The following is a 13,495-nucleotide window of genomic DNA, read 5'->3' on the forward strand; positions in this document are numbered from 1 at the left end:
AACATATGTTTGTCAACATTATTTTCTGACATGGCAGCAACAAGTTTTGAGATCAACAAGTTTTGGGATCCCAACAAGAATTGGGATCAATGAGGCTTCCTGTTCATAATGTAACTGGTTTATTTCTCCTTCCTGTTTTAAAGAGACAATTTATTTTTTTTTTTTTTGAGACAATTTACTTCTTGTTCTTGTGGGTTTTCCATCATTTTCCTTAAACCAAAGTTTAATGGGATTCGTATTTGGAAAAGATTCCAGCTCAGTGTTGAAGCTTTTAGAAATGAAAACATCTGAGACTTGATAATGTACAAATGTGCTCAGTCATAAGTGAACAAATGATAAATGATTGAAAACACCTGTTGAATGTTCATAGGAAAACAATGTCCACAGTTCTTTTTTTTTTAATTGCAGTTTTGTCAGAACTTGATCTTTTGCTGAGTATTTCACTGTGGTCTTTTTGCTGGGCTTTCAATAGGTAGCGTTTTTGCTTTCCTCGAGCTTTGGCTGAAGTATTGTGAGGATGCGATGATTACCAAAAATAGAAGCAAACAGATGTTTGGAATCCTGTCTTTGAGCCTCCTTTGTCAGGCTGTGTCTCTTCCCTGTTAGTTGTTTGTATGGTGAATTCATTTCAGTTGCTACTCTGATGCCTGTGTGTCCTGTCTGGGATACACTTAGTTCTTCAGACTTACACATTTACTTCTTATGAACTGCCTACTTAACTGCAAAAGCAGTCACCACTGAACCTAAGTGATTTTTAAGCAGGAAAAAAATTTTTTCTTAAGCCTCTTTGTATTCAGGGAACTCTGTTCTAGATGTGGAGACAAGAAATTAAAGGGGCCACATTTTCAGATTCATTTTTCATTTCTTGAAATTCAAAGCTGTTCATTTTCAAATAAATAGTTCTTATTCTGTGCTAACCACTGTCCTAAGTACATTAAAAATGTTAACTCACTTCATTTTCAAACAATTCCATGAGGCACTTTCTTATTTTACTGATGAAAATAAGTAAATCTTATTATAAGTATATAATAAGTAAGTTTACTTATAAGTAAATAAGTATAAATAAGTACTTATAAGTACTTATTTACTTATAAGTAAATCTTATTCCACTGATGAGAAAGTGAACGTGTTAGTTGTTCAGTCACGTCTGTCTCTTTGTGACCCTATGGAATGCAGCCCGCCAGGCTTCTCTGTCCACAGGGATTCTCCAGGCAAGAATACTGGAGTGGGTTGCCATCCCCTTCTCCAGGGGATATTCCTGATCCAGAGATCAGAGATGGAACCTAGGTCTCCTGCATGGCAGGCAGATTTATTTTTACCATCTGAGCCACCAGGGAAGCCCTGGATGAGAAAAGCAAGATACAAGAGGATAAATAACTCAAAGTCTCAGCTAGAAAAGAGCAGAGTCGAACTGTGAGCACAGACAGCCTGGCTAGGAGCCCCTACTCTCCTTACTACACTAGTCCACTGTTCTTCCTAAGGAGACGTGTCCCAGATGGGTAAGAATCAGCTAGAAATCAGCTCAGGATTGCAGACTGAGCAAGGAAGTTGCCTCACCTCTGTTTAGAGACCTCACTGAAACTATCGTAGAGGAAAACAAAGGATTAAACAATAACAAGAAAGAGAATGGAACAGACTTTTGAGTTCAACAGCTTTCTAGGATCCAGAACGTGTGAGAAGAGACAGAATGGAGGAGGCCGCCCTAGAATATGTTCCTGGTAGGGCTGGTGGTGGGAACTGCCCTTCCTGGGGCTCTGGGTAGGGAGGAGTTGGTGCAACCCTGGGTGCAGGATTAGAAGAAGGCTACCAACAGGGGGCTTAATTTTTAACTGAAAGTGTGTTGTTGAAGCACCTATACCTGTCAGCCTGCCCCACAACCTTCTGCCTCACTAAGGACAGGAGGGAGATTGTAGCTGTCTATGACCTGAATAACCCTGGGAAGAGATAAAAGCATCAAATGTGACCGAGTGTTGCTCTTCATTTAAGTGGTGTCTGTTGTGAGGGTCCCCAGTCTAGCAGCCGGCTGCCTATACGTGTACCTTACAGGGAATTCCAGGCCTTGAAAATCCTTCAAATGGTAAAGAAGAGCCTATTAGAGATGCAGGTCTGTCTACCTAAGAGGGAAGATCCAGACCAGTACCAGAAAGAAAAGCTTAATTACGATTCTTAAGTACAAATAAAAGAAACCAAAGATTCCCCATAGCTTCAAGGGGAAAGATCAAAATAGACAATTGCCCCTGAGAAATCAGAGATAATTCCAAGACAAATGTGGGTGGTCTTTGCTTTGCCAGGTTCTGATAAGCACGAGCTTTATCACAGTTATCACAGTAGAGGCCTACACCACCAGGCCCCCCCTGATGTAGTTCCTATATCAGTTACCACAGTACATCAATTGTGAGAAGCTGCAGAGAAGATAAACTCTGTGGCAAGCACTTCAGTCTACAAGTCATTAACACACACATAACAACGTCACTTCTCTCAAAGTCTGGTGATGGCTCATGTTATTCAGTCCTCAGAGAGGCAGCAGAGACAACAAAGCATGGAGCCATAAACCCATGTGATGTTTTACAAAAATGGAGACTTAAGAACAGGAATTTGGCACACAAAGACAAAAGAACAGCGAAGAAGCAATATGAGAATGCTGGATGTGAAGTCTGAATCAAACGTGAACAGGGTGGTGGAGCGAACAGTGGACCCTGAGCCTGTTGACAGTGCAATGTTGAGAGACTCAGAAACACAGCCAAAGAGGCTCAGTGAAGACAGACTTACTGAGATGAAGGAGGAGCGCGGTTGTGATGAAAAGGGTGATGATGTCCTAGAGGGGGGATACCATTAAAAAGCTATACGTTAAAAAGAAACTAGAAATATTTCATGACCAAAGTCAGAAATATGACAGCTCACCAAGGCATAGGAAAAAAAAATGCCTTAAGTTATGTAATGAGAAAACAAGCACTGTTCATACTACTATTGATGAGCTTGGGTTTTTGGTTTTTGTTTTTTTTTTTTAACAAAGGCATAGAATATTTTCTTAATATTACTAATGTTTTAGATGATAGTACACTAAATATCAAGCTTCCCAGGTGGCACTAGTAGTAAAGAACTGGACTGCCAACACAGGAGATATGAGACATGGGTTCGATCATTGGGTCAGGACGATCCCCTGGAGGAGGGCATGGCAACCCACTCCGGTATTCTTGCCTGGAAAATCCCATGGACAGGGGAGCCTGGCGGGCGTCAGTCCACAGGGTTGCAAACAGTCAGACACAACTGAAGTGACTTAGCACAGCACACAAATACTGAATATCAGTTCTACCATTTTATATTTTCCTTTACATTTATAACTGAAAGCAAAGACTTAATTTTTTGTAAAACTTTATAGGTAACAGAACAATCATAATTTTTCCTGTTGATTATTAGGACCATTTTGCAAGTTTTCAGCTTGCGTGTTTACTTTCTCTGGTCCCATGCTACTGCTCAAGATGAGGTTTGTCTGTACCTAAACAATTTCTTAGATGGAAGGGGAACCACTAGATTAAAAGAAATTTGAGAAACATCAATCAGATCCTTATTCAAATAAATAAACAGTAAAAATACTCAAAGAAACTTGAATACTACTGGATATTTAAGAATATTAAGAGGTTATTGTTATTTATGATATTTGATTATATTTCAAAAAGATTCATTAGAGTGATGTCAGCAAGACAGAGGGATAAATAGGAAGCCCCAGACCTTCTTCTAACACACATACCAACCTAACAGTGATACACAGACCACAGTATCTTTGTGACAACTCCAGGAACCAGGCAACAGGCTGCAGCATGAGGTGAGCACAAAGCCAAGAAGGGTCACAGCAGGTGACCACCCACACCCCCGTCCAGGATGAGACCAGAAGAAAGCCCCCAGCTTCTCTCTTGGAAGAGAAAATAGAGTGGAACATGAGTCCCATGTCCTGGCTTTTTGCGGGACTGCCTAAGGGACTAATTTCAGTCTCTGGAACTCAGGGAACTGATGGGAAAGCAGTATACTGTGTGTGGTTGCCGGACTCGAGGCCAGTTGAGAACAAAGTCATGTTCAGTTGGAGTTATACTTTGGCCACCTGATGCGAAGGACTGACTCATTTGAAAAGACCCTGATGCTGGGAAAGATTGAAGGTGGGAGAAGGGGACGACAGAGGATGGATGGCTGGATGGCATCACCGACTCGATGGACATGAGTTTGAGTAAGCTTCGGGAGTTGGTGATGGACAGGGAAGCCTGGTGCTCTGCAGTTCATGGGGTCGCAAAGTCTGACATGACTGAGTGCGACTGAACTGAACTGAATCGATACCATGGAGAATGCAGTACCACAGACAGACACCAGAGGGAGTAAGAGATTACAGGCTCCTGAGAAGCAAACAGGCAAGTCTCTGTCTCTAGTAAATCATACACACAAGCCCAGAGAGACATACCCCCAGAAAGTGTGAGAGGTTCTCAAATCTCCAGCCAAGATGACTTCCCCTACAGACTAGACTTCCCCTACAGACTGGGGCTTCCCTGGTGGCTCACTGGTAAAGAATCTGCCTACCGATTTAGGAGACGCGAGTTCAATCCCTGAGTCAGGAAGATCCTCTGGAGAAGGAAATGGCTATCCACTCTGGTATTCTTGCCTGAAGAATTCCATGGACAGAGGAGCCTGAAGCTACAGTCCAGCCCATGGGGTCGCAAGAGTCAGGCACAAATTGGTGAATGAACAACAGACTGGGAGGGATGGCCATTTTTCACATGCCCAAATTTCAACAAAGGATCACATGGCTTACAAGAAATTAAAAGGGGGGAAACAAACAGCTCAATCAACTGATCAAAATAAATTTCCAGAAACCAACCCTAAAGAAACAAGAGGTCTATGAATTACCAGACACAGAATTCAAATAACCACTTTAAAGGTGCTCAATGTGCTAAAAGAGAGCACAGATAGACAACTAAAGAAAATCAGGAAAACAGTGGTTAAACAAAATGAGAAGATCAACAAAGAGACAGAAATTATTAAAAAAAAATTCTGGAGCTGAAGAACACAATAACTCAATTAACAAATTCAATAGGAGGATTTAGCGGCAGACTTAATCAAGCAGAAGGAAGAATCAGCAAATGACCTGAAGACGATAATTTGAAATTATTAAGTCAGAGGAGCAGAAAGGATAAAGAACGGAAAAGTGAAACAGTTTGGGGGTTCTGGGACACAATCAGGCAGATCAGTGTAATAATTATAGGGGCTCCAGAAGGAGAAGGAGTAGGGTATGCAGAGAGCTTACTTGAAGAAATAATAGCAAAAAAAAGAATTTTTCTAAATTTGAGGAAAGAAATGGACATACCAAACGACTGCAATGGAATGAAACTAGGGCTCAATAGCAAAGGAAAAATGGGAATATTCACAAATATGTGGAAATTAAACAATACACTCTTGAAAAATAATCTAATTTTACATCTCAAAGAACTAAGAAAAGAACAAACTAAACTCAAATTTTTACATCTCAAAGCACTAAAAAAAGAACAAACTAAACTCAAAGTTAGCAGAATGAAGAAAATAATAAAGATTAGAGCAGAGATAAAATAGAGAATAGGGAAATAACAGAGAAATTCATAAAACTAAGAGCTCAATTTTTGAAAAGATAAAAAAAAATGACAAATTCTTAGCTAGATTAACTAGGAAAAAACTACTTAACTAAAATCAGAATTGAAATATAAGACATTACAACTAATGCCATAGAAATAAGACGGATTATAAGAGAATACTATAAATGCTTATATGTCAACAAATGGGATAACCTAGAAGAAATGGATACATTCCTAGAAATACAGAACCTCTTAAGACTGAATCATGAACAAATAAAAAATTTGAACTAGTAAGGACATTGAAGTAGCTTTAACAAAGAACAACAAAGAAAAGTCCACGATCAGACAGCTTCACTGGGGAATTCTACCAAACATTGGAAGAAAAACTAACACCAGTCTTCTTCAAACTCTTACAAAAAACTGAAGAGGTGGGAACAATTCATAATTCATTCTGTGAGGGCAGCATTATTCCAATACTAAAACCAAACACTACAAGAAAACTACTGATTATATACAAATATAAAATCAGTCCATGGTACACCTGAAACTAATATAATGCTATATGTCAATTATGGTGGTTTGGTTTAGTCACTAAGTCATGTCCAACTCTGGGGACCCCGTGGACTGTAGCCCGCCAGGCTCTTGTGTCCATGGGATTTCCCAGACAAGAATACTGGAGTGGATTCCCATGCTCTCCTCCAGGGAATCTTTCCCAGCCAGAACCCACGTCTCCTACATTTCAGGCAGTCTCCTGCATTGCAGGCGGATTCTTTACTCCTGAGCCACCAAGGAAGGCCTCAATTAAAAAAACTCACACCATTATCTCTGATGAATACACTGAAGCATTCCTCAACAAAATACTAGCAAGTCAAATTCAACAGCATGATCAAAGGATTATATACTATGACCAAGTGGGATTTATTCCTGCACACAAGGATGCTTCAGCCTTGACTGAAGGTCAAGTGATCTTCAGTAAGGGTGCCAACTGATGCTTTTGAATTGTGGTGCCGAAGAAGACTCCCAAGAGTCCCTTGAACTGCAAGGAGATCAAGCCAGTCAATCCTAAAGGAAATCAATCCTGAATATTCATTGGAAAGGCTGATGCTGAAACTGAAGCTCCAATAGTTTGGCCACCTGATGCAAAGAGCCAAATCATTGGAAAAAAACCTGAAGCTGGGAAATACTGAGGGCAGGAGAAGGGGATGAGACAGTTGGGTGGCATCACCAACTCAATAGAAAAGAGTTTGAGCAAACTCTGGGAGATAGTGAAGGACAGGGAAACCCTATGGACAGGAAGTGCTGTAGTCCATAGGGTCGAAAAGATTTGGACACGACTTTGAACAACAAAGGTGCCGAGACCAAGCAACCGGGAAAAGAAGTCTCTTCCAGCCAATGGTGTTGGGAGAAATACAGAGATACACTGCAAAAGGAGGAAGCCATCTACAAACATCACCTTATACCATATACAAAAATGTACTCAAAAGGAATTGACATGAAGAGGCAACCTACAGAATGGGAGAATTTGCAAATCACATATCAGATAATCACTTAATATCAGAATATACAGAGAGCAATATGTTTAGTATTGTCTCACATGTATTTTTAAAGAGAGAAATTTTATATGGCTAAAGAAAAGATATTGAATAGCTTAAAATCACATATACTTGTATTTATAAGAAAAGTTCTGAAGATTTCAGTATTAACTTTTGGGGTGGGTGGGTTTTATGTAAAGAAAAAAAAAAGCACTTTATAGGACAAAACGTACAGAAAGATCAAGTTCTCTTGTTCTAGAAGTCTAATTTGCTATGAAAGTGAAAAGTAGTATACCTAGAATGAGAATTAGTTCTTCTTAGTTTCTAGAGGTTCAACTTTGGCTTTGCCACATTCTGCTTTGGAGTTGGACCTGTGTACTCACTAGTTTGGTGAAGGAGGAAGCAGGTAGGAAAGCCATGTCCTGGGCTCAAATGCCCCTGTAAATAATCTCACCTAACACCATTGGTCAGCAGTGCACCACACCCTGTGGGAATCGAGGTCGCCGTGGGAGAAATCTATACACTTAGCAAACCAGTTTTGATTGTTAGAAAATGTCTCCCAGAGAAACAAAGGAACCCCCAGTATGACCTTGAGAGACACAAGTACCTTCATTTTGCACATGAAAATTGAGGCTCCAAGAAGTATTTTATTAAGCCTGCATATCCATGTAATTAAGCTTGAAACAGATTTGACAGCCCAGCCGAGAATTTCTCCTCTCTTGCCCGTTTACCTTACATCCCAGGTCCTGAACCTATTTAATACATACTTTAGGAGCCTCAGGTGGAAAAATCTGACCTAGCAATGCATAGCTGTTGTCTCCGGTTTAGCTGCATGTTTAAAACAAAGTAGCTGTGAATCTAATGGGAATGTGGTAAGGACTGGCGAGCCTCCCATTTTCAACCTTCCTCTGCCTTGGGCTAATTTGTGGCTCAAATGGTAAATAATCTGCTTACAATGTGGGAGACCCAAGTTTGATCCCTGGACAGGAAAGATCCCCTGGAGAAAGGGAATGGCTACCCTAGTATTCTTGCCTGGAGAATTCCATGAACAGGGGAGCCTGGCAGGCTGCAGTCCATGATATCCCAAAGAGCTGGACACGACTGAGGGACTAACACTCTGCCTCCCTAATCCATACAAGCTGGCCTACAACCCAGACTCATTGATATCGATACCACTATGTAAACTACCATTATTTTGTTATGAATATTTGAAGGCCCAGTATGGATTTTAAGTAGCTATTTTTGAATGTTTGAGTGTATTAACATGTAGAGACATCCCTTTGCCAACAAAGATCCGTATAGTCAAAGCTATGGTTTTTCTAGTAGTCCTGTACAGATGTGCGAGTTGGACCATAAAGAAGGCTGAGCGTCGAAGAACTGATGCTTTTGAACTGTGGTGCTGAAGACTCTTGAGAGTCCCTTGGACAACAAGGAGATCAAACCAGTCCATCCTAAAGGAAATCAGTCCTGAACATTCACTGGAAGGACTGATGCTGAAGCCGAAACTCCAATAATTTGGCCACCTGATGTGAAGAAATGACTCATTGGAAAAGACTCCGATGCTGGGAAAGATTGAAGGCAGGAGAAGGGAAAGACAGAGGATGAGATGGTTGGATGGCATCACCAACTTAATGGACATGAGTCTGAGCAAGCTCTGGAGTTGGTGATAGACAGGGAAGCCTGACGTGCTGTATAGTCCATGGGGTCACAGAAATGGACATGACAGATTAACACAACAAATGCATTTATGTATATTTTCTCATTTGTCCTTTTAAAGTCCTCTGAGGTAGTGGGCAGATGTTTATTACACTTTAGTTCATTCATGTTAAGTGAGTTACTGAAGGTCTCAAAATTTCTCTTTATTTTTAGGGGGAAAACGTTAATGTTTCCTTTGAAGAGGGAAAAAAAATCTTACCTGAAATAGTTTAAAGTCATTCAGTCACGTCCAACTCTGTGACCCCATGAACTATATACTGTCCATGAAATTCTCCAGACCAGAACACAGGAGTGAGTAGCCTTTCTCCTCTTACAGATGAGAATTAATGACCAAAGAGCTTAAGTAAGCAAGTTTAAGGTCACCTAACTTACCAGCTGTGGAACTTATGACTAAAAACCCAGTTAGTTCACTGCTATCTCCCCTGTACTACATTATCTACAGTTAGTCAGGATAGGGAAGCCTGGTGTGCTGCAGTCCATGGGGCCAGAGAGCCCCACAAAACTTAGTGACTTAACAAAGGAATTGAAGATAATAGCAGTTCCTGAACTTTAAGTGCCAGGTTTTAGCTGTATTTCAGGCCCTATGAATTGCTTATGGCTTAAATGCAATTATCCTTGTGTGATGACAATTGCTAAACCATCAGTCACCCTGGCATGTGTTGGTTAAATTTCAGAACTGTATTCAAGTGCATCTTTTGATTTAGAAAGGCACATTTTGCTTAACAGCCTACTCTTTAGCCATTAATGATCTTAACTGCCGCTGTAGTTGTAGAACTTCCTAGTGCAGAGAATGCTGAAAATTGGGCTAGAGGGCAAGTCAGTAGCTCACTGCCTGGCTGATTTCCTACCAACTTCTTCAGTTGAACTGAGAACACCAGCTCCTCTAGGAAAGGTTAAATCACTGCTGGCCTCAGGAATAGAACTGTAAGACTCTTACGCAACGAAATTTTCTTGTTTCCCCAAGCTAATTAGAAGTTGATCTGGCACAATGTTATTGTAAATGGGTTAATATAGGTTACTTTGGAGAAGGCAATGGCACCCCACTCCAGTACTCTTGCCTACAAAATCCCATGGACGGAGGAGCCTGGAGGGCTGCAGTCCATGGGGTCGCTGAGGGTCGGACACGACTGAGGACTTCACTTTCATGCATTGGAGAAGGAAATGGCAACCCACTCCAGTGTTCTTGCCTGGAGAATCCCAGGGACGGGGGAGCCTGGTGGGCTGCCGTCTGAGGTTGCAGAGTCGGACACGAGTGAAGTTACTTACCAGGTTACCTTAGCATAGCATCTTTGCTAAACCTTAGCATTAACAACTTTCCAGGTTCCGCTCTACAAAAATCCCTTTTCAACATCTGGTGTTTTGGAGACCTGCTAGGAGGAAAAAAACAGAATCAAAAGGACTTGGATGTTGCAGAAGTGTTTCGGGATGAAAATTCCAGTATCAGAACGATTGTGTGGCATGTGTTGGACATGGGTTGAAAACCAGGTGTGGGGGCTTGTCAACTTACAGTGAGGCTCTGGCATCTGGCACGTAATTGGATAGAGAAACCTGAACAGCTTACGTATGCTAACTGAAGCCACTGGACAAGGTAACCCAAAGTGGGCTGGGTTCCTGGGAAGAAAGGCAGGAATTTCATTACTGCAATCCTAAGAGTGGCCAATTTTATCAGTTGTAAAATGCTTATATACCTGTCATATACTTCTGTAGAGTAGACATACATGTTTAGGATAGCCACCCAATTAAAAACAGCAAAGACTTCAACCCTTCAATGGGACATCAAGATGGATCCTCAACCCATGGGCACACTAAAATTTCAGCTGTGCTATTAAAGCTCAGAACACTGAGCAAATTAAAATGCAAAAACCAATTTCTATGTCTACACAATGGGAATACAATGTATAAGCAGGGTCTTGGAGTTAGGCAGTGTTACCCAGTAATAGAGGTTTGAATTTGACCTAAGATGTGCTTTTCAGCCCTAAACATATAAATGCTTAACTTAGCTTCGTACGGAATGACTTATATACATAAAGTGAAAAGTGATTCCAAGGAGTATATATAAAACACATTCTATAGATATAACCTAAGTACTAGGATTGTTTTATATTTTATTGTATTTTCTTATCTAAAATTAAGGCACCAGTATCTATAAAAGTTTCCACAACTTACTGAAATTTGCCAAGTTTAAAAGGAGTTATGACAAATGGCAGGGTCAGATATTAAGACCTAGATTTTGAGTTCCTTGCCTTTTATCACACTAGGTTTCTAACCACAGCTGGTAACATTAGAATCATCCCAGAAACTGCTGACAGTTCCAAAGTTAAACCCACACACATGTTCAAAAACCCCAATATTCATCAATAGCAAGATCTCATGTGGCAGTTAACACAATTCCATTTTCAAATGCTGTCACGTGTAAACTAGCTTACAATGGAAACAGGGTCAACCACCACAGGCTATCCATCTAATTCTGATTATTCTACTTAAAAGGTGGAATCAATTCCGTAACACAACTCTATTCCTAAGACTTGTCAGTATTATAAATAAAAGTCAACAAAATATAACAACTGATTATCGATTTATTAAAAAGGTTGATTTAGGCATCAGCAATGGTGACTTCCACCTCGACTCCCGGCTCAATACTGATGGAAGTGATCTGCTTGACAATTTCAGAAGGACTGTGCAGGTCAATGAGTCGCTTGTGGATCCTCATTTGGAATCGATCCCAAGTCTTAGAACCTTCACCACAAGGAGTTTTCCTCGTAGTTATTCTCAGAGTCTGCAACAAGAAAAAATGGAAACCAAGCGTTTATGGTCTGTTGTGCTTCCCTAGGACACTTCTGATATCCAAACGCACATCAGAATTATCTTGGAATTTTTTTAAACATATAAATGCCCAGGTATTGCTTTTTTTCGCCAAAGCTCCAGATGTTTCTAACGAGCAGCCATGTTTAAAAGCAACCGGACTGTAACAGAACCTTTTACCTAGTTTGCTTCACTTTTTCTATTTCATATTCAGTGCTATTTCACTTAGTTTATGTTTTCTAATTTCTCCATCTTCTCTCCAATTATCATCTTCCACCTCCTGCCCAGGACACACTCTCTCACCTTGGTAGGCATCCGAACTGGTCCTTTCACTTTGAGATTCTTTTCCTTCGCGCCTCTGATCAGGTCAGCACACACTGCAGGGAAGTAAAAGCATCCTTCAGTTGGCTCCCTTAACGCACAAGAGCCGGCTCAAAGTCGAACCGCCGCGGGCTCAGAATAGCGTATAAGACGATCACCGTAAGTCAACACAGCAATTCTCTCCTCACCGCCAACACGGCACACACCAAGTGTGGACCACTCTTAACTCTGTCTTTTGAAAGAGGACGCTGGCCCCCCCCGAGAGCCGACCTCGCTCAGGAACAAGCCCCGAAACCCCCGAATTCGCCGCACTGACCCTTCTCCAGAGACTTCACGTTGCGGCTGGTGAGGGTGATCCTAATCCGGTGAATGGCCACCTCTGGCTCCACGGGAGTCTTGCCGGTGTCTTTAAAGGCCTGTTACCACACAAGTAAGAATAAAAAACCCTTAAGTAGCTTATCAAGTCCGGGGACCAGCGCGCTCGGACCCTTCACAGTTCCTGGCGGCATCTCATAAGCCCATTCCCTGGACAAACGAGTCCCGTTCCCTCCCTCCAGCCCAATCTTCCTCCAGGACGCGACCCGGACGCCCCCGACTCACCATGGCTGCGGCGTGGCTTCCTGACCGACTTGTTCCTCGGCGAGAGCGAACAGCGGTGAGTCAGGAGCAGTAGAGGGCGGCACACAAGTCCGCTGCAGCCGCGACCGCGTCTTCCTCAAAGAGGAAGGCGTGAGGCCTGTGGGGCGCTTATATAGCCGCACTCGCGTTTGCATCCGGGTCCCGCACGCTTCTCCGCGCTGCCCCGGAAGAGGAATCGTCCGGCGGGCTCTAAGGCGGCTGCGCGAACCAGGGATGGGGCTCCCGCGAAGGGGCAGGCTAGGCGTGGCTGCGCGCGCCCCCTGTCGCCCAGGCGGAGTCTGAGCGCCGGGAGGTGGAGTGCTGGCGGAGCCGTCCTCGGGGGCACCTGGCGGAGGTGATGGGGACACTAGAGTTCAGTTCAGTCGTGTCAGACTCTTTGTGACCCCACGAATTGCAGCACGCCAGGCCTCCCTGTCCATCACCAACTCCCGGAGTTCACCCAAACTCATGTCCATCGAGGCGGTGATGCCATCCAGCCATCTCATTCTGTGTCGTCCCCTTCTCCTCCTGCCCCCAATCCCTCCCAGCATCAGAGTCTTTTCCAATGAGTCAGCTCTTCGCATGAGGTGGCCAAAGTACTGGACTTTCAGCTTTAGCATCAGTCCTTCCAAAGAACACCCAGGACTGATCTCCTTCAGAATGGACTGGTTGGATCTCCTTGCAGTCCAAGGGACTCTCAGTCTTCTCCAACAACACAGTTCAAAAGCATCAATTCTTCGGCGCTCAGCTTTCTTCACAGTCCAACTCTCACATCCATACATGACCACAGGAAAAACCATAGCCTTGACTAGATGGACCTATGTTGGCCAAGTAATGTCTCTGCTTTTGAATATGCTGTCTAGATTGGTCATAACTTTCCTTCCAAGGAGTAAGCGTGCTTTAATTTCACGGCTGCAG

At 42.5% G+C, this 13,495-nt stretch overlaps 1 protein-coding gene and 1 non-coding gene across 2 annotated transcripts; both read right to left on the reverse strand.

The window, feature by feature from the left end:
* Positions 1 to 11,394: 11,394 nt before the first annotated feature.
* On the reverse strand, positions 11,395 to 12,716 carry RPS20 (ribosomal protein S20). The gene is made up of 4 exons (XM_019974015.2): positions 12,560 to 12,716; positions 12,276 to 12,375; positions 11,942 to 12,015; positions 11,395 to 11,612 (listed from the first exon to the last, which is right to left on the reverse strand). The coding sequence occupies exons 1-4, from the start codon at positions 12,560 to 12,562 to the stop codon at positions 11,430 to 11,432; spliced, it is 360 nt and encodes a 119-aa protein (XP_019829574.1). The 5' UTR covers positions 12,563 to 12,716; the 3' UTR covers positions 11,395 to 11,429.
* On the reverse strand, positions 12,086 to 12,152 carry LOC139187021 (small nucleolar RNA U54). Its single transcript, XR_011570727.1, has one exon. It is a non-coding gene; the product is annotated as a small nucleolar RNA U54 (small nucleolar RNA).
* Positions 12,717 to 13,495: the final 779 nt, after the last annotated feature.

Source organism: Bos indicus, chromosome 14 (genome assembly GCF_029378745.1).
Source record: "Bos indicus isolate NIAB-ARS_2022 breed Sahiwal x Tharparkar chromosome 14, NIAB-ARS_B.indTharparkar_mat_pri_1.0, whole genome shotgun sequence".
Classification (NCBI taxonomy): domain Eukaryota; kingdom Metazoa; phylum Chordata; class Mammalia; order Artiodactyla; family Bovidae; genus Bos; species Bos indicus.